Source organism: Pleurodeles waltl, chromosome 3_1 (assembly GCF_031143425.1).
Source record: "Pleurodeles waltl isolate 20211129_DDA chromosome 3_1, aPleWal1.hap1.20221129, whole genome shotgun sequence".
Classification (NCBI taxonomy): Eukaryota; Metazoa; Chordata; class Amphibia; order Caudata; family Salamandridae; genus Pleurodeles; species Pleurodeles waltl.
The window spans coordinates 1,916,537,597-1,916,563,527 of NC_090440.1; the positions used below are offsets into that span (position 1 = coordinate 1,916,537,597).

The window sequence follows — 25,931 nt, forward strand, 5'->3', positions numbered from 1 at the left end:
TAAGCCAGGTGGGAGCCACGGTGAAGAGAAAGGGTCATCACCCTGGAGCAGTTTGTGTTTGTTAAGTGTAACTGGTTGCAACCCATGTAAGTTGAGCATTGATTCAATCACCCAAACGCAATAGCATTCAAGACCTGCTGCTGGTCTCAAGAAGACTTGCTGCACAATCAGAGGAGCATCATGGATGCCAGACACCTCGCCTGGAACGTTCAGACTTCTGCTGAGCACCGGGCCGCTGATGCTCGCCTGCCGAACCGCAGCTCCAGCAAGGGTACATAAGACCGACTTCTAGGCCACTGAGCTTCTGTGGGAACTTGCTCTGACTAAAACCACTACAGCACTGAGGCACTTTGGGCCTGATTTAGATATTGGCGGATGAGTTACTCCCTCACAACGGTAACGGATATCCCTTCCGCCAATATCTAAATCCAATAGTATATAATGGGATTTAGATATTGGCAGATGGAATAGCCATCACTGTTGTGACAGAGTAACTCATCCGCCAATATCTAAATCAGGCCCTTTACCTTAGAAGCCATTGTGAAACTTCTAAGACTTGTGCTTACTATCGGTGCCTAACTTGAATGCTGCCGCACATGAATGGGGAATAACTATCACCCTTAGACAAGGAAGTGGGACTTGGTCTTACCTTACAAAGCAAGAGTGCTAGCATTACGAAGACTGTGTTTATTATACAGTCTGACATATTTCAACTGCACCGGCTCCCGGTCAACAAGAGAATCACATTCAAACTCCTCACCCATGCTCACAAAACACTGCATAACACCAGACAAGAATACCACAACAGACGGCTCTCCTTCTACACCCCGATCCAACATCTCCGCTACCTGTAGGTAAGCCTGTTCTCCACCTGCTTTTAATGGCTCAATCATCTTGTGGAACCGCCACCTTCATTCAACAGTTGGATGACAAATCACAGCGAACGATAAAACGTCATTGTGCCAACTGTGATTGTTGCTGCAGGCTGTGCCTTAAAAAAAAAATGCTTGACGAAGCGGGAAAACTCCAATATTAACCAGAAAATGTCTTGATCTTGTAGCAGAGAATTAGTTTGATTGCTTATTAATTTGCAGAGTAATCCAATGTGTGCACTGGATTTGCCAATCAAAGTCCCAGTCTGGCAAATATGGAAATGCCTTTCAAAATAAGTCACTGATGTATTGTAGAGTCTTGTCCCCTCTGATTTCTCCAGTACACAAAGCTTATTTCATCATAGACGATCCTTTAGGTCTTCAATCTTCCATTCAGTTTCTTATATTTTGAGCTCATGGCCACAAACAGACACAGCCATATGTGTGGTTGCTTCCTGTCTCAGCTGTGCGCCTCTCCATCTGTGAGCTGTCCAATATTGCCAGATATTCCTCAGATGTCCTCAAATTGTCTGCCCTCATATGTGTTTGAAGCAGCTGAAAATTAGCTTCCAGAGAAGGTACTTCCATAGAGACCTTTGACACATTATCACAATTTCTAGAAGGATTCTCAAGTTTTTCCTGGCATACAGTCTTGAATTAATATTAACTAATTTTCACCTGCAGTCATCAAGGAGGTAGAAATATCAATTTCAAGTGGTTGGCTTAGTCATGGTGCTTATCACATTAAGCACTTTGCTTCTGACTCCATTGTGTTATTACTTGAGTAGCAGGTGTTCCTTGAGCTTTGCACCTTCCAATTTGATTTGATCTGTGTTTTGGATATACCTTTCTTAGCTCACTTCTGATTGTGCTAGCTTACTTATATGTGAGAGCTTTATTGACCAATTTCTAATGTTTGCATTCTAATGATCTGGCCCCAGTCTTTCATTAAGATTGAAGAATTTTAACAGTGCCATCATCTTCTCTTAGGGAAAACCTATCTTGGCTCTTTTTAAATCACACAAACCCTGAGGATGGACTACCGAGGAGGGGCTTGCAGATCATTATTTTCCTTTCTCTGTGACCCTAGACACATCTAACTGCTGAAGCTCTCACTGTTCTTGTGCATAAGGTCTCTAAGCTTGCACGTTTTTCGAAGGAGTGTTAACGATAGCCCATTAGAAGGAGATGCTCTCATTAGCATCTGATAGGATTTGCTTAGCCACTCACCCACTGGGCAGTTTAACCTGTGACCGCATACAAGGCAAAAAGGTGGAAAGCCAAATACAACATTTTATTTTGCATTTCACAACTGTGCACTTTGGCATTATAAAATAGGATACCATCATCAGTTTCTTTTTCAACCAACAGCATGTTGCATTGAGGGGCTTGTAGTTTTGTGTTTAACAGTTTCATTATGGGATCAAAACCCCAGCTTAAAAATCGCTGTTGGATAAATGGTAAAATTGGCTGGAGGGGTTATGCATGACATAGAGCAACGTGTCAGCTACAGCAACAGCCCATCTAAATTTCACATTCCTTTAATCAAACTGTATTCTAAAGTGGGGTGCAGCTTGGCCGGCTAATATGGTGGCTGGTTAATCTTGCTGCTCTGGCACCGAGCATCACACCATCAGCAGCCCTGGAGGGCATTGTAGACACATCAGCATTGATTTAGAGCTGAGCTACCTGGGGAGAGGGCGAGCTGGGGGAGAATTGAGATTGGAGTGGACCAGTACTGCAGACTGCTGCGACTGCTGAGGGCTGTTTGCTTTGCCTGAAACAGGGAAAAGCCACTGCCAGGTGGGCATCTGAGACCGGACTATCTGCTGTAGCAGCACTGGGAGGCCTGCAATGAACTGCGATTGAAGGGGCCTGCGGAGACGGAGTATCAATCGTGCCTCACGCATTCTGGACTTTTCACCTTACCGGCCAGGGGGACTCTGAACCAGGCTGCTGGAGCCCACTCCGAGCACACGAGGCCGGCAAGCCACATTAGTATCCAGGTTGCAAGTGTGGCATGACGAAATCCCGAGATGGGGAGTGCTGCATGGGGGTGACAGAGACAGAATAGTGACAGGATTGCCCGTGCTCCTGCCCTCATTTTGTCGGCCAGGGGAACTCCTGGCCTGGACCTCCGAGGACCAAGAGACCTATAGGCCTCTTCAGAAAAATAGCTTCCATGGACGGGAGATGGAATTTGCGGGGAAGCAGAGTAATCGGCCACCGCCTTGTCAGCATGGCCACAGGATGGCTGGGGTCATCCCAGAGTGGTGGAACATAGCGGAAAGCCCCGCTGGTTGACTAGGTGCCAGGGCCAGCTGACTCCCCGGTCATAGCTTCTACTGCATACACCAGCAGCTCAGGGTGGCGCTGCAACACTATTGCCCCTCCATAACACCGGATGGGGTTACTAAGAACTAGCAGGCTGCAGGTGCTGTGCAGCTGAGCAGACAGATTGCTGGGTGGAGCAAGCAGGCCTGCACAAACCCTCCATCCAGGCCCCACAGATGGTGACAGCAACCCTCCTCTCATGAAAACAAAAGTCGCCATGGGGAGGATGCAACTCTCCCACCCCCTCCAAACCATATCAGTGACTGGAATCCTCCCCTGCGCTCTTCAAACAGCCCCCCACTGGAACTGACAAATTGGTTACAATCCTAAAGGCGATAGAGGCTTCCCACATTTCTCTAGAGTCCATGATTGACTCCATAGCCTCTGATCTTACTACTGAGATGATCACCAGAAATTATCAGAGCGGGTTTGCCAATCCGAAGAAACATTATCTGCCTTAACACCCCAGACTACTTCCCTCCAGACCCAGGTGGGGGGGACTTGCAGAAAGGGTGTGCTTTCTGGGAGAAAGGGCAGATGATGCAAAGGACTGCTCCCGTCGCAGTAATATTAGGGTAGTCGGTCTCCCAGAGGGTGAAGAAGGTCACCACATGAAAGACTTCCTGGAGACATGGCTCTGTGAGCAGATTTCCAATTTAGGAGCTCGCATTGTACTTTTCAGTGGAAATGGTCCGTAGGGTACCTTCCCGCTGGTCCCAACCTGGAGCTCCACTATGACCTCTAGTTGCCAAAATACTACACTACAAGGACTGAAACAACATACTTTGGAAAGCCAGGCAATCCGTCCCAATTCTCTGGGACACTCATCGGATCTTTATATTCTCGGATTGTACACTGTCTGTCCAACAACACAGAGCCTCCTTCCTATGGGTCAAATGAAAAAGTAGGGAACTGGGCCTGAAATATGCTCTTTTGTTTCCAATAAAGATAAAAATGATGGCGGAACAACAGACCCACTTCTTTAAAGATCGAGTGTAGGCCTGGTCCTTGGCGGAAAGAAGAGACACTGCTACAGACATGAACCCACTGCATGACCAGCCTTTGCCGATCCGGAGGGGGGACGCCCTGGGAGTCCTCTACTTCCACAGCCCCTTTTCTGGAGCAGGTACTGAGCGGCTGCCACTCTGCGCTGGATATAGGTGCCGCCTTCCAAGAACCTCAGTTGCAAATATTTGAATCTTCTGGGGAGGCCTCCAACAACGATGGAGATCCCACCTCAATATTGCCAGGGGAAGCTCCGCACGTGACACGACAAATGGCAGATGATCTGGCTGTTCCGTGGAAATGCCACATATCTGACCGGCTGGCTTCACCCCAGGGGAGACCCCTACATTTTCTCACTTCCTCAATACCAGTACTCCCTGAATGTTTTATAATAGCACAATTGAAGTGTTGGAGGCTGGACGTATGGAACAGCAGGAACTGGCCTTTTACCGATGTTCCTGTGAGAACTCATAGTTCCTGGTTGATGGGAACCCAGCCCGCTTCTACTTCCATATGAAGCTGCACTGCCCACCCCATATCCCGAAGGAGGAGGTTTGTTTGTGGTTTGGATGACAGCTGCCACGCTTGTTGCCTGCTGTATTTGACTTCAAATTTCTGTTTCCTGTTTTTCCTGAAATGGTTGGTCCATCCCTGTATACACCATACACCCTGACTGCCTGGCCCCTCCCCAGTGGCTGACATATCATGCTGAAGAATGCTCACACACACCCAGGTGGGGCTCAGCAGGCACCCTAGTGAATCACTGACCCCCTATACAGGTCTTTCAGATAATCTCCTGGAACATAAGGGGAATGCAGACACCTGCCAGGCGCTACAAAGTTCATGTATTATTCTAACGCAGACATGTCCGTATTAGCGCTGCTCCAAGAATAACCCATCCAGAAGTGGACCATTTAAATAAAAAAAAAAGATGGAGGGGGCAGGTACGCTTTACTAAATACTCGGCATATGCCAGGGGGGCCCTCATCAGGGTGCACATTCTTCCAGGTGCAGACCTGGGAAATTGACCCTGAAGGTCAATTCATCCTGCTGGAGGCTAGACTTGACAGCCAACCACTTTCCATAGGTAATACATACACTTGATAATTGACCAGCCTAGTTTCTTCCACCGCCTCTCTGCCTCACAAAGGAGATGCATCTCCCTTGGGGGGGGGGGGGTTCTAATTGTGTGCTGGATGTCACTCTAAACAGCTCCCACTCACTGATTCCCATGTCTCAAGCTATTAATATGTTGCGTACAATGACATTCCAGCAACGGCAGTGGACCCTCCCAGATGGCTGGAGACATCTATATCCAAATCTAAAACTTTATTCCCATTACTCCTCAATGCAAGATTTATATGTTAGTTTAGACAGAAAAGTATGTTCAGAGGAACTATGCCTGTAGAGCCTCTCGCCCGACTACCTGAGCAGGGATATATCAGATCACAATCTCTTGTTGTTAGGACTCCAATGGGGGAAGTACCCTTCCCTAACCCCAACATGGAAGCTACAGACATCAGCCCTCAAAGACAAATTTGTTTGGGATATACTGGCTACCAAGATAGTGAACTGGTTTGAACACAATGAGGGCTCAATATACTTTCCATCTATGAAATGGAAGTCTTCAAGGTACTTGATGAGCATTGGAGTCGCCACAATAGGCTAACATAAGTGGAGCGGGACTAAATGGAAGAGGAGACTCTGATAGTTGACGATCCAGCACAACGCCCTTGACTAGCTCAGATGCGCAAGAACATGGCTACAATGGGGGAGAAACAGTGATGTCTGGACTACGTGTCTTATGTCATCAGATCTCACTCTGAGGGAGACAGGTCTGGTCTTTTCTTGGCCAAACAGAAATTATTCTAGACAAACTCCCTTGACTTGTGTTCAAGGATCGAATCATACTTTCCTCTGCTCACAGATCAGAATACACAAGAACTTTTTGTACTTCTAAAGGAAGCTATCCTCCCTTAGCCTCCCCTCCTCGTGGTTCCGGCGACAGTAGTCCAATCATCCATAGCAGGACGCCCCTCCCCAATCTAACGGTGCAGGAGCAGACCGAGTTAGACACTCCTATCTTGTGGAGGACATCTGATCAGCTATCACTGTTAGGGCCACTAGGAAAACATCAAGAACCGACAGCCTCTTGGCGGAATTTTATTTAAAAAACGTACATGTCCTCCATGGCACCCCAATTAGCGAAACTCTACAAGACAGCACCTGAGACTGGTTGCCTTCCAGCCACTCTCAGAGAGGCTTTTCCGGTCTCGCTGTTGAAACTCAAGAAGAATTCAACAATCTCAAGTTCATACTGATCGACAGCTATCTTCAATATGGATCATAAAATCCTGAGCAAAATACTGACCACCCAGACCCAGCAGTTCCTTCCACACAGACCAAAGTAGGTTTGTACCAGTTAGGAGCACGGCGCTAAACATCAGACAATTGTATTGAGTTATGGAGGCAGCAGAAACATAATGGCCTCAAGAGGCTGCTCTAGTTAAAGAGCTAGAACAAGGTTTTGGCTCCCTTGGTTTGGGGTTATTTGCTGTATTAACTCACTACTGTTTTGAAGGCTGAACCATTAAGATGATCCATCTGCTATACAGACCCAACAGCGTGAGTTCATAGAGGGAATTTAATTTCCTGCCCGATACGAGTAGGCAGGGGTACCAGACTGGGATGCCCCCTATCCTGGATACTTTTTGCTTTAACATTGGAACCTTTGGCTGCCCAGGTTCGTCTCTGATGGAGGGACTGGGGAATTCCACTGCTGGACTGGACGCACTCAATTTCTCTTTATGCAGCTGACGCCGTCCTCTATATCAACGACCTCACTGCAGACCTTTCGAGTGCTGTCTGCCTACCTATACAATTCAGGATTCTCTCAGGGTTATGAGTCAGTTTGGTCAAATCCTGCAGTGGCTCGCATGGCTGTCGGGCGTGCACTGGAGGAAACAAGAACTTCCATATCACTTTTGAGCTGGGTGAAAATACTACTGTTAACAGCACCAGGAGTGCTCCTACCATGAGGGCTCACCTGCTTGACCCAAGTAGCCCTATAGTGCTTAACCAGGGGATTCTGGCTATCCCAGAACTCCTCTACCTATGCACCTTCTATCCCCTGCTAGGCCTAGCCAAGTGTGCAGGCTCTCTGATGTGAAGAAAGATCGGGTCCGCCACAGAAGTAAGTTCAAACAGCAGGTTTATTGCTAAACGCGACCTAGCGTCCAGCCACTCTGGAGAGGCATCAGTAACTGTCTTCTCCAGAATGTTTAGACACCTACATTCTACAGAACACAACGCAGAACCAAAACATAACATATCCTCCTATCTTCACACTGAGCAACTAATTAAGAATGGTAAACAAAAACAACAAGGGAAACGGAAAACAAGTTGTACTTAAGAATACAGGTTACTAATAACATAGTTCTTCAAATAATTAGTACATTGATAAAAAAAACAATAAAGCAACAATTTAGAACAAAGGTTACTTCATAACATAGTCCTTCAGATAATTAGGACACTTATGAATCCTCATTGTTTTTCTACGAATGGATGTCTCCTCTTGAGGTGTACTTGCACCTTGTTTCTCACCCTCTTGAATTGCACTTGTGCTTTGTATCACACCTTCTTGAACTGCAACTGTGCTTTGTATCTCAACCTCTCCAGCCTCTTCACGGGTTCCATCACTCACACCAAAGGTAGATGCTTCTGAAACAACCACCATCTTACTCTCATTCCCCAAGAAAAAGGAACTCGAGCACTCTTCCACCTCTTGACTTCGGGCACACGCTCCACTTCTCTGATACAAAGCCACATTTCTCACATTCCACTTCTCCCCTCCTTCAATCTCAACTTGAAACATGCCCACCTTCTTCACACGAAAAGGGCCTCTAAATCTCGAAACGCCCCCCTTGACTCTACCTGACTTGACCTTGACCCAATCCCCCACCTTCAACTTATGGTTGTGATGAGGGATCACAATCTTCTTACTACTCGACATCTTGACTCCACCTGAAGCAACCCACTCTTGAAGCCAGGGGGGGAATCAATTTCGACCCTATCGATCGCCCCCTCATCACTCGAAAAGGAGACTTACCAGTAACACTGTGAATTGTGGAACGATAGGCTCGTACCACATCAGCCATCATTTTCCGCACACAACAATGATTAGCAAGAGCTAGCTGTACTGTCCCCTTGATTAATCTGTTGATTCTTTCTACAATTCCATTACCCTGAGGGAAATACAGGGACGTTCTGGCGTGACGCACTCCACAATTCTTCAGAAACGAACACATCTCATTCGAAGTTAATTGAGTGCCATTGTCCGTAATCAGAACCATAGGAATACCTTCTTCCATAAAAATGTCCTCCAAAACTTTTATGGTCGTGGTTGTTGTCACATCACGTACAAATCTAACCACTAACCATCTTGAATGTACATCCACCACCACTACTGCAAAACGCATCTGAAGTGGAAGTTCCAAAAGTGTACCAATAAAATCTAAACAAATAGTGTGCCAGGGCTTCCCAGGATCTTCAATGTGTCCTTCCACCTTGCCCACTCCGACTTTCAACCTCTTCTCACTCTCCTTGCACAGTCTACACCGCTCCACCCAACACTTAATCTGACCATCTAAACCCGGCCACCAAAAAAACTCTTTTAACCTCCTGCTTGTCATCCCCTGACCCAAGTGACCCTCATGAGCTAGGGAAAATAATTAAACCTTATCCCAGCTGGTGGAACAAAACGTTCTCCCCGCATCAATACACTGTCCTCACAACACGACAATTCATTCAACACATCCAGAAATGGTCTTACCGACAACGGAAGAGAACTCTCTCTTCTAGCCCCTAATGAAACTAGTTTGAAAACACACTTAAGACAATCATCTGCAGCCATCTCACTCTTCCATTCCTCCAGCGTAAATGTACCCAAACCCCACTCAACCACATCACAAATAGAGGCTACAGCATCATCCGTATCGCAACACTTTACCGATTGAGCATCAACTTTCTCCCAGTCAAGAGACAATCTGGACAGGCAATCAGCCTGGACATTTTTCTAACCTTGGACATACTCAATGCAATACAAATACTCTTGCAACCTTGCAGAAAGTCTGTCCAACCTCGCTGATCCCTTTCCCGCACCACCAGCAGACAATATCCTTAACAATGGTTTGTGATCACTCCTCAAAGTAAACTCCAACCCCCACACATACGTTCTGAAGTATTCTGTACCCCAGACAGCCGCCAAGGCCTCCCGTTCAATAACAGAATAGTTCTGTTCCATCTGGGTCAAAGTTTGAGACGCAAATGCAACCGTCTTCTCTTGACTCCCATGCATTTGTGATAACACCGCTCCTAAACCAGTACCGCTGGCATCTACAGTCAAGCTAGAGCGCAAATTAATGTCAAAAGCTGTAAGGATACCTGCGCCACAAATTTCGCCTTTGATTTTATCAAAGCAACTCATCTGCTCACCAGACCAACAAAACTTACTCCCATTCCCCAACAATTTCCGTAATTCCTCCGTCTTGCTTGCAAACTTATCCACAAACTTGGAGTAGTATTCCACAAGTCCTAAAAAGGACCTTAATTGTTCTTTATCAGTTGGTGCCGGTGCCAACCTAATGGCCTCTAATAGACTCTTTTTTGGTTTGATACTCCCTTTAGAAATAGAGTACCCTAAGTAGTCAATTTCCTCCACCAGAAAAGTGCATTTCTCTTTATTCAAACTTAAGCCAGCTTCACCAATGATCTTGAGAACTTTCCTGAGTGTGATATTATGTTCATCAACTGTTTCACCCATCACAAGTATATCATCCTGAAAAAATAACACATCTTTAACATCTCCAAAACTCTTGGCCATCATATGTTGAAACATACTCGCAGCGGATGCCAGACCAAAAGGCATACGGGTAAATTGAAAGGTACCTTCCGGAGTGACAAACGCTGTAATGTGTTTGGATTCAGGATGAAGTCTAATCTGATGATAGGCATTTCTCAAATCTAATTTCGAGAAAAACCTACCATTTTTGACCGCTGTTAACAACTCATTTATATTTGGCAAGGGATAAGTATCCACCACAATATTCTGATTCACAGACCTCAAGTTCACACATAATCTCACCTTCCCGTCTGATTTCCGTGTAATGACAACCGGGGAAATCCATGGAGAAACCTCAATAGGTTCAATAGTACCCTCTGTTAACATGTTGCTTATTACTTTTTTGACTTCATCCCTCACCACAAATGGTATCTTGCGAACCTTAAGCTGACTAGGGTGAGCATCATCTCTCAACATTATCTTATGTACGTAACCTTTCAAGGATCCTAACTCTTTCATAAAAACATCCCTGGCCCCCTCCAAAATGTCTTCCAATTGTACATTATCTACCAACAAAACCTGACAGGACGCTCTAGGACTGATGACGATGTTGAGATCAAATTGATGCATCCATCCCAGGATGGGTGGACCCTCAACAGCCACATAGATTTTCCCAAGAACTTTCCTTTTTCCAAACCGAATTTCCTTCAACATATAACCAAACAATTGAATTTCCACCCCTTGATACCTACCCGGAGATATGTCTTTTGGTAAATAAATGTCCTTCCGCCAATGTCGTCTAAAAAGGCTCTCAGGAATTATGGTGTACAATGAACCAGAGTCCACCATGAGATTAACTTGAACTTCTCCAAGAGAGAAAAGAGCCGATGGTCTAAAGCATCTGCGGTCACCCCCATTCGCTCTCATGGTCACGTCGTTCTCAACTACGAGTATCCTGTCCTCACAAGCAGATTCACAGCATTCTTCCATTATATTTATACTTGGTTTAGATTCTTTAGCAAATTGGTTACTTTCCCTGCACACACGAGCATAATGCCCCCTACGACCACACTTGCGACACTCCTTGTTGACAGCAAAACATTTCTTGGAGTCCCCTAAGTGAAAAGTACTGCCACACCGAAAGCACTCCTTCCCCTTGCTCCTGGTATACCCCCCTTTCTTTGGTACAGTTCCAGTTTCCTGTTGAGACCCTGTAGAATCGCTTGACAAAGCCATAACTTCCACAGTTTTCTTTCCTTTCTAATTCTTTTATACAGCGTCTCGATTCCTCCATCATATTTGCAAGGTCAATTGCTTCTTGCAACGTGGGTTCCTTTGCCGCCCATAACCTCTCCTGAATCTTTTTATCGCGGCACTGAACAATGAGTTGATCCCTTATTAGTTCATCAGTCATGGTCCCAAACCTGCACTTGACAGACAACTCTCTCAGCCGTGACACAAAATTGTCAATGGATTCATGATGATCCTGGGGGTTTATACCTAGCTAGTACTAGATTAGTCTCCTTAGCGAACCTGTTCTCCAATCTTTTAATGGCTTCTTTAAAAACATCGTCCATAGGCTGGCCATTGGGCCCCATGGAAGGGGGAAGATATTTAAAGATTCTTTGACCTTCGCACCCCAAAGTATTTAGAAGAATAGCTTTTTTTCTTTGTGGTGAAAAACCTTGTCCATCCAAAGCAACAATATAATTATCGAGCATTTCTATCCAATCTTCCCAAGGAAGAGTTGGAGTACCTGGAAGTGGTAGAAATAATGGTGGTGGGGAAATATTGGTCTGGGTAGCCATTACAACTGTGCACAGTCAAGCAATAAGGAAACAATTTGTATACAACACAATACAGTGCTATGTTGGAGTACAGTACCAATACAACTCAATATACACAAAATCAAATGTAGTGAAGAGAACAGTATAATGTTTTCCTACTCTCCCCAAAATTCTATGTTCCGCTTTCTAATCAGAAGCACCACTTCCTCTTCAACACTCCGAAGGCGCCAGCTCTTTTCTAATGTCTCGTGCCTCCATGCACCAATAACAACACTGTGTCACGACGAGGCTCCTACAGTGCACCGTTTCTTTGTTTGTTTTTGGAACTCTGTGCTCCTCCTCACTAGTCCAGGGGTGCCACCCACAAAGTCTGCCTCCTCCAATAGGAGCACTGGTGTGACGTGAACCAGCCTGCTCCCCGGAAGCACTAGTGGTGTCCTTCCTGAATCCAGCAGTAGAAATAAAAGCCAACCGGCTGCTCGTCAATGCCGGCGGCACGAAGGGAAAACACCGATTAGAACGGGAGGCGCCCGTTAGTGCCGAACGGGTGCCGGCAGACAAGGACGGAAGTCCAGAGGAGGCGGGCGTCAAAGTGTGGACAAGCCGCCCATGAATGCCGGATCAACGCCAGCTGCCGGGACCGGCCGGGGATCAGCGCCACTCCCGCCTGGGAGACTCAAGGAAGGCACACCTGTGCTCCGCCGTCAAGAGCAATCAGCAACGGCACAAACAAGGTCCGAGCCGAACGATGAATAGGGCCGACATAGGTCGCGTTGTCAAGTTCCTGACCCTTGTCGCCAAAAACAGATGTGAAGAAAGATCGGGTCCGCCACAGAAGTAAGTTCAAACAGCAAGTTTATTGCTAAACACTACCTAGCGTCCAGCCACTCTGGAGAGGCATCAGTAACTGTCTTCTCCAGAATGTTTAGACGTCTACATTCTACAGAACACAACGCAGAACCAAAACATAACACTCTCCCACCAGGTGTGACCTGCAACTATGGAATGAAGTGGGCCTCAATGCTCTTGCCCAGAATGGACAACAGCAAACATTTGTAGAGTTGTATACCCAATACAGCCTATACCCAAACCAGTTCCTTACCTATGCTTCCATTAGCAGACTTACGTGACACCAATGACAGGTAGAGGTTACCGAACCGACCACAAAGACCCATGTCTAATTACCTCGATCACGAGGGCACTACAGGGATGTGGAATTCCTATCGCCCGACGCCCGGGACATCTTGTTTGGGGTCAAGGGCAACAAGTTTTTATGTTTACTTTGTCCTTGGGACAAGTAGGCCCAACCCTCTGCAGCACAAACCCTCTGGCTGCCTGTTTACAGAGAGTGGAACTCTCTGCAGTTGAGGTAATGTGTTTCCGAAAGACAATGCTGTTCAAACTTGTATTTATGGTTCATTATTTGAAAACCTTCATTATTAGGGTGAGTGCTGTAAATAAATGTTTTAAGGTCACACTTCACTACTGACGTTGGTTCCAGTACAAAAAAAAAAAAAAACGTGTATACACATGTTTGAAAAGTTTAGGCTATGAGGCTAAGTATAATGCTCCCAGAATGCTCTCTGATTAGATGCAAATGAAGTGTCATTTAGTAAAATGTTTTGATGCATGCTAGTATTTCCCAAAAATATTTCTAATGGAAAATCAGTGTAACCATTTTCAACATGATTATGGGAAGCATGAAAATAAACAAACACTGACAAAGCCAACTGATCTGACATACTTTTATAAGTCTTTTAGTTTCATCAATGCGTGTCTTGTTTTGACATGGCTTTTGTAACACTTTATTGTTGTGGGAGCTACCAGGCCCTCAACATTTTAACAAACACTGGCAAAAAAAAACCAAAACGTTTTTGAACTCTAAAAGCACACGTTGCCACCAGTGGCATAACAAAGGCCCCGCAGCCGCCCTCCAGGGGGCCCCTTCAGCACAGCACCTGCCCTGAGTGAGTCTGGATAGGGGGCTCCTCCATGTTCTTTGCAAAGGGGCACTCTCCAGTTTCGTTACGTCACTGATTGCCACTGTAGTTCCTGACACTGAACAAAACTACTCCTTGTGGAAGGGCAGAATGCAATTACTCACAGCAAAGCCAGCCGAAAGAGAGAGAAATAGAAGTTTAATAAAAACAAAATGTCTTTGTTAACACCAGACCTAATTAGGGGCCAAGACCCACATGTAGGCAGCTTTTTGCATGACGCAAACGTCGACTTTCGCTGTGTGCGACGTGCAAAAAGCACATTGCGATGCACAAACCCAGTTTTGCGATTCGGTAACCTGGTTACCGAATCGCAAAACGGGTTTGCGACTCGCAATTAGGAAGGGGTGTTCCCTTTCTAATTGCGACTCGCAGTGCAATGTAGGATTGTTCTGCGAACGCGGGCGCAAACCAATCGCAGTTTGCACCCATTTCAAATGGGTGCTAACACTTTCGCAAAAGGGAAGGTGTCCCCATGGGACCCCTTCCCCATTGTGAATGTCACTGTAAACATTTTTTCAGAGCAGGCAGTGGTCTTACGTACCACTGCCTGCTCTGAAAAAATCAAACGAAAACGTTTCATTTTTTGTTTTTGTTATGCATCTCGTTTTCCTTTAAGGAAAACGGGCTGCATTACAAAAAAAAAAAAAAAACTGCTTTATTGAAAAGCAGTCACAGACATGGTGGTCTGCTGTCTCCAGCAGGCCACCATCCCTGTGAGGGCCGCCATTCGCAAGGGGGTTGCAAATTGCGATCCACCTCATGATTATTCATGAGGTGGGCATTTGCGAAGCCCTTGCGAATCACAGATGGTGTCAGGGACACCATCCTACATTCGGATTTGCGACTCGCAAATTGCGACTCGCTCTGACTCGCAATTTGCGGGTCGCAAATCTGAACCTACCTACATGTGGCCCCAGATTCTTAAAGAAAGTCACAAAAGTGCACCCATGGTATATGTCGTACCCCTATAAAATATTTGTGAACTGTATTTTAGCATGGGTAAATACGCATGTGTAGATTTGCTCATGTGAAAATCTATTGAGCATTTGCAAGTTCATTTTCCCTCCAGCCACTTTCTTCCCAACCCTGGAAGAAGTTCTAATTCTGCCATTGTCAGGAGTAAATGTCCAACCTTTCTTATTATGGGAAAATATTAGAGAGAAGCTGGTGAAAATCTTTAAAACATGCAGGTTAGTAGGTTTGCAGACTCAAAGGCATTCCAGCCCTTGAACTATTGCTTACTGCTTCCTCCAGCCCCAGTATGCAGATCTGCAGAAAGGTGCAAAATAAGGAAATTGCTACAGTAGGGATTGAAACTTCAAGTATTCAAGCCCTACTATGGTAGTAGCCCTGGCATATCAGAGAGGTTATTATCAGAGCTCTTACATAATGAGATTGCTGCCATAATTTGGCGCCACACTACATGGCACCAAAGGGACAAGTAGATCATTTTACAGGACAAGTAGATTTGAGCACCAACCTGTCCCCTGGACAAGTAGATATTTTAATAAATTCCACACCCCTGCACTAGTGACATACACTAAGGCCTCCCTACAGCCTCTACAAGACACCTGGGAAGCTGCTTTTGGCGGGGTGCTACATGACAAACAGTGGGCAAGGGCTCCGAAAACCCCCCTGTAAAATGTCTTGGAATGCCCGCCTCAAACTGATACAGTTTTACATCCATCAAAGAGCTTACCTCTTGCCCCTATGCCTATATGTCTACATAGCATGTTCCTAGCTGTCCCAGACACCTGCTGCCATTGTGGCTCCTTGACGGCCAACTTTAAAATTTGTGTTATGAGACTGCTAAAACATTTTTCATGGGTGGTTCTCGAAATGCTCTCAGCAACCATGGGCCGACCCTCATTTAGACAGTTGGGAAGTGGGAGCTATGGGGATGTACAAATGGAAGAAGAAATGCAAAACCACCTCCTGTTTTATTGCTTTGGCCATTGTATAAGCGAAACGAACACTCAAATTGAAATGGAAGAATGCTGTCCCTCCTATCGGTGCAGCATTGAAACGACGGGCAGAGGCAAAAGAAAATGCCCTGCACAGAGACGAGGCTCGGGGTCTCCAAAGACTGCCCATAGCCTAGGCATAGGAGACACAGTTCGTTTTACAGAGATTAACTCAGGCACTCTCTTTCCCCGTGACACTAGATCAGCATATCACTTGATCAAACAACCTCCCCCCTGACCTTTCACGCCACTCCTCGGACTGGTTAAATACACCATTCAAACCACGAGAGAAGGTTGGCACAGGACCCTCTCTCCCTTATCTACAAAGATCCAATTAAACCCAGACAGAGTACACTGCTACGGTAGTGACCTATATGACGTAAAATTTGAGCACCTGGTCAGTTAGCTCCGCTACACTCCTTCTCCACCTTCTTAGACCCTCCCCTCCAACCAGGTATGCCAAAGAAATATTGTTTTCTACCCTCCTTTGAGGAGGACACTCACATGCACATGATAGATAAGCCAACCTAGTAGAGGGAATCCTCCCTCCATAGTCCGCCAATGTGTACTTATCATAGAGTTGTAATAATCATAGAAGGGACATCTAAAGACCCGCCCACGTCCTAAATTCCAGTAATGTTGATTTTGTTTAATGCGTAATGAGATGTAATAACCCTAAATGTAAAAATTCAATAACATTTTTTTAAAAATACAATAAAATAAATCAGGTTTTATTTCAGATTTGGGTTACTTTTTAAGCGATACAAAGAAGAAATCTTGTTCACTGAATTGCAATATAAGGAAAAAAAAAGCCTAAAGTATACAACGATTATGTACTTTTTAATGTGCTTTAGCTGGCTCTGTGATGATGATTTCTCTTTTGTAACTGCTTGATCTGTGTTTTATAGTGTATTGCTTATATTTGTGCAGCTAAAACTTTAAAGTTGACATGGGTATTTGCTAGGTTTTAAAAAAATTGCAAAATAGCCTACTCTATTTCCGAAACTCCTTGTTTGACGTGTATAGTCAAATGTAATCCCTGCTCACATATTTTGTGAGGGTCATGTTACAAATTAGGTCTCTAGTTGGCAGAGGTGTACACCCTTGTCCAATGAGGGGCCACAATTCTAGTCAGGGTAAGTCACAACACAATCCAAATTATCCTGTGCTCACCCTCTGGTAGCTTGGCACAGAGCAGGCAGGCTTAACTTAGAAGGCAATGTGTTGAGTATTTGGGCAATAACTCATTCAGGAACAAAGTGAAAACACCGCAAAAAAGTACTCCACACCAGTTTAGAAAAATAGATATTTATTTATCGGAAGAAATTAAGATAAAAACTACAAAAATCCAATATGCACAGTGGTTATATCCTTGTTACACATAGTACCTGGGATGCGTAAAAAATAACGACTCATGGGGGCTGCAGAGGAGGAGATGTGTTGAAAAGTAAAGCGCTGCGTCGGATTTTCCGGTGCAGCACAGACGATGCGTCATTTCTTTCCACGCTGCAAGGTGATGCGCTCATTTCCAGAAGAGGAGCTTTGGTTCCTCACTGCGATGCCCATAGAAATCGAATTCGGTAGGCGACGCAGTGAGTTTTCTGCTGCGAGGCAGGCGCTGCATTGATTTCTGCAGCCGTTGCATTGATTTTCCGACGCACTGGGATTTTCTTCTCTGGGGTAAAGTCTTTGTGGCCCTAGGACTTCAGAAAAGGAGGCAAGCTCAACAAAAAACCCTTGGAGAGCACTTGTGGGGGAGGCACAGTCCTTCCAGCAGAGTCAGGGGCCAGCAGGCAGCAGGGCAACAAGCAGGGCAGCAGTCGTTCTCAACAAAGCAGTCCACAAGGGTCCTTTGGGAAGCCAGTGAGTCCCTCTGACAGAGTCCAGGTGTAGATACAAAAGTGTCTGATTTAGTGAGGTCAGAGACCCAGTATATATACCCAAAAAAGACTTTGGCGTTTGGGGAAACTTCAAAGAGTGGTTTTGAAGTGCACAGGTTCCCCCTTCAACCTAGCCCCTTCTGCCTGGATCCCTGTGGGGATTATCAGTCCTTTGTGTGAGGGCAGGCCACTGACCTTTGAAGTGTAAGAGAGAGCCCCTCCACCCTCCCTACCGAGGGAGACCCATTCTGTATGCAGATGAATGCAGATAGGACTGAGTGTCCTGTGTTTATGGCTGTCTGGGTGGAATGCACAAGGGGAGCTGTCAACCATCACAGATTGCAGTAAGTGCAGAGAAATGCCCACTTTCTAAACGTGACATTTCTAAAATAGTAATATTAAATCCAACTTCACCAGTAAGCAGGGTTTTCTATTAACATTCTGGCCATACTAAACATGACAGGGCTACTCCTTTCAGATCAGAATCTACCACTAAAAAGGATATAAGGGCATGTCTAATGCTGGCCAATGAGAGGAGCATGCCTCACAATAGTGAGAAATTAATTTGTGAGTTTTCACTAGCAGGACATGTAAAGCACAGAAGTACATGTCCTCCCTTTTACTTACATATCACCCTGTCCTATGGGTTACTTACAGCCTACCTTAGGGGTGGCGTGTATGTAGAGAAATGGCAGTTTAAGGCTTGGCAAGTAGTTTTAAATGCTGAGTAGAAGTGGCAGTGAAACTGCACACACAGGCCTTGCAATGGCAGGCCTGCGACATGGTTAAGGGACTACTTATGTGGGTGGCACAATCAGTCCTGAAGGCCCACTAGCAGAATTTAATTTACAGGCCCTTGGCACCTTTAGGGCACTTTACTAGGGACTTACAGGTAAAATAAATATTCCAATTGGGTATGAGCCAATGTTACCATTTTTAGGGGAGAGAGTACAAGCACTGGTAAAGTGTGCAGTGTCCTAAAACCAGCAAAAAACAAGGTCGGAAAAAGAGAAGGAGGGAGGCACAAAGTTTGGGGTGACCCATCAGAGAGGGCCATTTTCCAACAGTTCACTTACATCATGTATTAAAACAAGCATTGGCAATGTGGATTTTTTTTATGTGTAGTGGAAAGTTTTACACCAAGCTTCACAACACAATAATAGTACAACCTGAACAGCCGCAGCACAACCTTCCCTAATACTAAGTATAAGAAAAGAATAGGTGGCAGTAGCACAAGGAACACCACACCATTTTCTCACATATATAGGACAACTACAAGGCAGGTATCTAACACACTAAAGAGTGAATGAGGCGATATAGAACTTCTGAAGGATTTTAATAAACAGACAAACATACATGAAGTGCAAACCTCCTGCAAGAAACCGCCACACCTCTTAGCAAATTACAACACATTTATGTACTCAAATGGGGAGAAAAACACTCCCCTACCCAGTATGGTATGCTTCATCATTGGGTTCCATATCTTGCATACTGTTTACTGGTTGCAGTTTACCAACTATGGCTTCCCTAGTATGGATGAGGTTATGTCACTTATATTGACATTTATGTTGTCACTTATATTGACATTTATGTTTGCCTGTTAAATTGTCAGAGTTAAATTAAAATTGTATGCGAGTGAACTAAAAAAAAAAGTACTTTACTGGTGTTTTTTCTTATGACAAGATTAAAACAGAAAAGTGATTCTATAGACCCTCCTACTCTTCCAGGACTACAGGCATCTCACATCAAATATTGTGAAATAATCTCTGCTTCACAGAGCACGATCGCCAGCCTCAGAAGAGGGGGGAAGGGTGATGGGGCAAATTTCCTGAGGTGTCTTTCTTTGAAGAGGTCTCCCAAATTGCTGTCAGTGAGGCTCTCAGCAATTTTCACATGGTGAGTCATTGTGCTACGAAACAGTCCACACCCAAGTTGCCATCCCAAACTTCACTGGGTGTGGGCAATGCAAATGAATAGGCCTTGAGTTTTGCAAACTACGTGCTTAACACCAAAGCATCTCCTACCTCGCAACCAGTGCCAACAGGTCAGTGAGAGTGAGGTTTTGACAGCCAGCTCCCATAATTCTCTGCGGCCCCATCTATGTTGAAACCTGTCCAGAAAAACAACTTTATTAAGGCCGAGGAGAACAGTTCTTAGCTCAGCCTGGACCTTCTGACTCGTTGCAAGTATCACTGACTGCCACTTTATAACTTTACATAAAAAGTATATTTTGTATTTTTCACTTCAGAACCTTAGATTATATAAACTGCCTAGCATTTATGAAAATGAGTTAACCACACCCTTACTGATGTGACAATAAAAAATGACTCAAGTTATTTTGTTTCTTCTATGTAAGCCTCTATTTTACTAAAAAATGGAGCAACATTATGGTCTAATAAGCCATATAAAGGAAAGGTTGTTATACAGGATACATCCCAAACTATTTCAAGGCATTGCCAAATGTGAAGGTCATTGAAAAGGAGGCATAGTGATGGAAAATATTTTCCTAGGGTCACACTATTTGCACAAGCTGGATGCTGGGTTTGAAACCATGTTTCCTGACTAGACATTCTGCAATTCTGCAATCCTGAATGGATGTCACATACTTCCCCCTTCGGCCCTGATGATAATATCATTAGTGACCCAAGAGGCGGTTGTCTTGTGCCCCCTATTTAAGACCTTGATTGTTTTTATAGATGGAGCAACATTACGGTATATTAAGCTAATTATGTAAGAGGTTTTTGAGCAGTGCACATCTTGAACTGAATTATCTCATGGTACTCTCAAATGTGATCACTGAAAAGAAGGCAGATGAGAAAACAAATTGCCCAGGATCACACACTTTGGTCAAGCTTGGGAGCTGCAATTGAAAGCAGAGTCTCTGTGTCAGGACTTCCACTTCTAGTGTTGCCGTTGGTCCAGTAAAAGCTTCTGACTGGCCTGGGCATGTAATTTAAATACATTCAAAATATCCTTTTTGTGAGATTGCAACAGCAGTGGAAACACCCCTCTTCATAGCGCAGCTATGCCTTAGCAAGAAACAGTGCAAGTTTCCATCCTTCAGAGGACAGGTACCGCTAGGCTAGCATCAGCACACGTTTTTTTCATCACAGGCAGGTACAAATCAGGCAGCAGCAGGGTAAGCTTCATTGTTTCATAGTATAGGGACAACATGGCAGTAGCAACGCAAGATTCCCTGTCTCACAGAAGGCAGTAAGTGCAATATTTCATTTCCCGCAGAATAGACCCAGGTGGGAAGAGGTTAACATGTTTTCATTGCCCACAGATCATGTACACTGAAGGCGTGAGTGACAAGTAGGTTAAAGAGAGATCATTAGAGTGAGGGCATAACTCACTGAGAGGAATGTATTTGAGGATGGGTAAGTGAATATATGACTTCTCAGACGATGCTCACTTGGGTGAAATACCACGTCCGCACCCTAAAAATCCTGTCACTGAGAGACCTGCTATTTGTGTTAATTCTTTAGGTTTCCAAGAATTGAGAAATTGCAGTAATGAAATAGGTCAGTGTTTTTGAAGCAGTCTCACCACAACCTGAGTAAATATGCTCTAGACAGGCCCAAAAATACCAACTTCTTCGAAAAGGTTTTCAATGCAATCACAACAGGCTCTGTGCAATCTCAGCCTCGGTACTGTAGCTGTTCAATATGTTGACAGACGCCAGTGAACTTGTGGATAATTGTGAAGCATGTGAGGTGTTAATTAAAAGGAGCTACTGTTAAAATGAATACACAGGCCATGGTAAGCTGGGCCATGGGCACAGTACCACCGTCAGTTTGCTAAATTGTGCTACAAGCCCCAGAAGTCTGAAAATGGCCGGGGTTCCGGGCCCCAGTCACTTACCCTAGAAACTCCTCAGCAGCAAGTGAAATAAGTTTAAGTTTTTCCCTTCCAAGAACAGCTTAAGGTGTAAATCAAAGTACCAAGCTCAATCTGGAAAACAACAGCTGCGTTGCATGCGCATGCGTATCGCAGCGAGACGCTTTAGTTATTAGAAAAGGGCTCGGAGCACTGTTGACGTCAGGTCAGTGTGTTTGATTGGTTCGTGGGCTTGCCTAGTAAAATCTGCTTGCTTTCATTAGTGGAAGGCATGCACACGTCATGCCTTTTCCGGTGGTTAGCCCTCCTTGAGGGCAGCGACCAAGTACAGAAAACATGCGAGGCTGGCTGTTTTCTGTCGGATCGTGGACTACTTTTTCTCTACTTTCCTAGCGCGATTTCGCTTGGCAGAAGTCGAGCGCTTACACAGTTAATTTCACTTTTTTATGTACATAAAAGCACTTTTGCCGATAGATGAAAAGTCGGTTTAGGAGTTTACAACGAGATCAGCTCTAACATGAGCAAACGCGAGACCCGTTGCATTGCAAATGCTTGTTTTAAATGTATGTAGGACGGGCTTGGCCCAGTGGGATTAGAACAGTTTACACGAGCAATAGTTTATATATATATTTTTTAATTTAGTCACTGATTCCCAGGTCCCAAGTTGTCAGCTCCGATCGTTAAGCCCCATCTTTTCTAGTTACAGCAAATCTCAAGGGCCTAAACCCGAGATACCTCTAAAACCCATTACATATAATGGAGATGTTGTATCTCACCTAGCTACTTTCCTGTCGATGCGTGGTTTTAACTACTCCGTCGCCGCCTCTCTCTGTTCTCGACAGCTGCATACAGGAGATTGCGAAGAAAGCGTGCACAGTGCCTGTCACCGTAAACGCTTGCACAATTCAGTACAATGCCCAAATACACGGCATTTCGACTACATGTGGATCACATTTCTTTCACCATAAAACTCAATTTGCGTTCTAGATTTTTTTTTTATCCCAATCTTGTGGTCCTTTCTCTCTTTCAATGATCTGTGTAGGGCGCGGGGCTGTTCTCTCTCAGATTTATCGCTTAGTCCTTCGTCTCTGTCAAGGACCCAAACTGGACTAGAAGCTTAGTCCTTCTTCTCTGGTACTAACTGCCTACACCACTGTCTGTTCTCTCTGTCTACGTACTGAGCATTTGGCGCGAGCGGGAACTGCGGAGAGTGGGACCACAATACTGGGAAGGCAAGACGGGGAGACGAGTCTTGGTTTTGTAGACAAGGACAGGCCTAGCAGCTCATACAGTAACCTTCAAGGGATCAGACATGACAGAAAACAGGCTCACCGAAGGCTGCATCTTGGTGAGAGGGGTCGGCAGCTGCTGGACAGCGGACCTGACACATGCTGAATAAGGGGGAGGGTGTAGTTTGAGATTGTGATGTCTGGGAGTTTGATGTGATGCTCTGTGGCAATGAGCACTATGGGAATGGATGGTAGTTGATGGATGGCCTGTGAGGGCTATGCGGCGGTGGCCTATATGTGCGGGGGTGGGATCGTGGACGGTTGTAATAAGAGAACTGGGGTTCAATGAATCCTCTTATAAAATGATGTTCTAGGTGCAAGAGAGTTGGGGACGGTGGTGTGGTTAGGGCAGGGTATGATCAGAAGTAGGGGCGCTGAGCTGTTACTCCGAAGATGAAAGCTTCCGTGAGGTGACGGTCTGAGCTGTTAAGGCTGATGCAAACTCCACACATCACTGTGGAATGGTATGCATCAGGCCGTACAAATCGAATTGGTAATCGCCTCATGACTCGTGTAGTTCTTACTTATTCACGAGTATTTTCTTTGTAACTTTTTTCCAAAATATTTACATGTTAACATTGCACGGATGTTATAAAGTGAAAAAGAGGCGGCATCATGTGACGTTTCGTGTCCTGTCATAGGTTTGTGATGACACTGAACTCAATCATTCTCTCTCTAACGAAGATCCTGTGGTGCTAAGAGTGCGTTCTCTTGTGCTACGGTATAGAGCGTATGTGCAGCATTCTCTGGTATGCATTTTATGGGAGAGGGCTGCTGTTACGTCCCTTAAACTCGCTGATATGAACCAGTGGTGAATGTTGTGCTTATTTTTCAAGCATGTTGCACTTATAATCTTCCTAATATAATATTTCTTCGCTGTCGAGAAAGAAAGTTTCAATTCTGTTAAGGACTCGGGGCCAAGGATTATGTATACACTTTATTAAATACCAGTTGTTTTAAAAATCACCACTTCGTATAAACCAAAAAGTAAAAACACATTCCGCAACCTCTGGGAATCAGTAACAAATAGCAACAGTCATCACATTATAACACTGGTCCTTGTATATAACATGCTGACGTCCCTTCCTGTTCCTCTTCTTCATGCGAGGAACTTATTGTTACATCTTTCATAGTTGGTTTTTCTGTTTATTACCTAAAAGTATTAAACATGTTATCCAAATCTTTCATGCAAATTTTTGTTTCACTTTAATACAAACTAGTAACTTTAATCATGAAACAATAATGCATTAACATAGAACCTTAATAAACATTGTACTTACTTTCAAATCTAATTGCTTCTGTGTCAGGAGGAGGATTTTTTTTTTGTGAGATCTCTGTGTGGGTTAAATCCTAGCCACAGAGTCCTTAATCGAGTTTAAACTTTCCTTGTATGTTAAGACTGGAGGTGAGGATTATGCATGTTTAAAGCTAGCTTACCACCAAAGATGCCTCGGAGATGAGCTTGAAATAGAATTTCCTAAAGGTGGATTCTGACAAGCAATCTGCTGCGTTCATGGATCCTCCAATTTACCACCTTCCTCTGTTGCCTTAGAGGCCATAGCATCTAGTAGAGTGGGCCTCAAATTTCTTGACAGCTTTCCCTGCTTCTACTATGATCCGTTTTACCCACCTGGCAATAGAAATGGGTGGTGATTTTGGTTGGGGGGGGGGGTGTCACTGCCTTGAAAGGCTTCTTCACCGTAATGAGTTCTCTTTTCTCCTGCCGGCCCCTTACTTCGGCTGTCATGTCCTTCTAAATCTGACAACAACACACACAATTTAGGAGTATTATTGAAAGCTGGATACAGTACCAACCTGGTATTTGTTTTAGTCCTCTGCAACACTGTAAATGTCACAACCTTCCGGAGTTAAAACTCACCCACATAAATCTAATGTCGCACATCAGAAACTTACATGATATCAAACACAGTAGCATTGCCTGTTTTGCTGGTAATTCCTTTTGGTTGTGATACTGATTATCCTGCCAGCTCAAAAGAAGTTGTAAAACTAAATCAACACCCCACAATCAGGAGTATCTGGGTGCTTCGACAGGTGAATTCCTTTCATTAGACTACAAATCCATAGGTGTTCTCCCACTGGCACATCATTAATGGGTAAATGGCCTGTGGAGATAGCTGATCTAAAAGCGTTCCCTGTGCGATAGGCCAGGCCTGACTGGGCTAAGTCCGCTAGGAAATTCAGGACAAAAATAACCTCTGCCTCACAGGATTCAGGTGTCTCTCCATAAACTATCAAGCCTACAGTTTACAAGCCAAGCAATATCTCTTGATGCTGCCAGAGGCCCAGGCATGTTGAATGAAGTTCACAGTTACCTCTGGAAGTTGGTTATCTTCCCAACGTCCCCTGAAATTCTCCAGTCATGAGTTTGAGATGACCCTGCAGAACCAGAGGAGGCAGGTTGCCGTGACAGTTCTGAAGTGCGTTGGGTGATGACAGTAGTTCAGTTGGTAGGTCTCACGATAATTCCATCAGTCGGGAACCAGACATGTAATCTGTATCAGTGTAACCAGAAGAAGGGATGCATTCTGATTTCTGACTTGAGATGCTGTTCTGAGTATCATCACAAAAGGACTTTGGGCCAGATGTAGGAAGCATTTTGCACGTCGCAAACAGCGATTTTCACTGTTTGCGACGTGCAAAATGCACTTTGCAATATACAAAACCCGTTTTGCGATTCGGTAACCTGGTTACCGAATCGCAAAACGGGTTTGCGAGTCGCAATTAGGAAGGGGTGTCCCCTTCCTAATTCCGAGTCGCAGTGCAATGCAGGATTGCTTTGTGACCACGGACGCAAAGCAATCGCAGTTTGCACCCATTTGAAATGGGTGGTAACCCACTCGCAAAAGGGAAGGGGACTCCTTCCCAGTTGTGAATGGAACTGCAAACATTTTTTCAGAGCAGGCAGTGGTCCTATGGACCCCACTGCCTGCTCTGAAAAAATGAAACAAAAACGTTTCATTTTTCGTTTTTGTAATGCAACTCGTTTTCCTTTAAGGAAAACGGGCTGCATTACAAAAAAAAACTGCTTTTTTAAAAAGCAGTCACAGATATGGTGCTCTGCTGTCCGCAGCAGGCCACCATCCCTGTGAATGCCACCATT

The 25,931-nt window shown here is 44.8% G+C and overlaps 2 protein-coding genes across 6 annotated transcripts in view; one reads left to right on the forward strand and one right to left on the reverse strand.

The window, feature by feature from the left end:
* The window catches only part of SMYD4 (SET and MYND domain containing 4), a 128,209-nt gene extending 105,713 nt beyond the window's left edge, over positions 1-22,496 (reverse strand). For all 5 annotated transcript variants that reach the window (XM_069226136.1, XM_069226133.1, XM_069226134.1 and 2 more), the window contains exon 1: positions 22,298-22,496. The gene's annotated coding sequence lies outside the window, so the exon portion shown is untranslated. The remainder of the gene's footprint in view (positions 1-22,297) is intronic.
* Positions 22,497-22,694: 198 nt separating this feature from the next.
* The window catches only part of RPA1 (replication protein A1), a 210,108-nt gene continuing 206,871 nt past the window's right edge, over positions 22,695-25,931 (forward strand). The window contains exon 1 of the mRNA XM_069226140.1: positions 22,695-22,869. Within this exon, the coding sequence (XP_069082241.1) occupies positions 22,834-22,869 (36 nt within the window). The 5' untranslated portion in view covers positions 22,695-22,833. The remainder of the gene's footprint in view (positions 22,870-25,931) is intronic.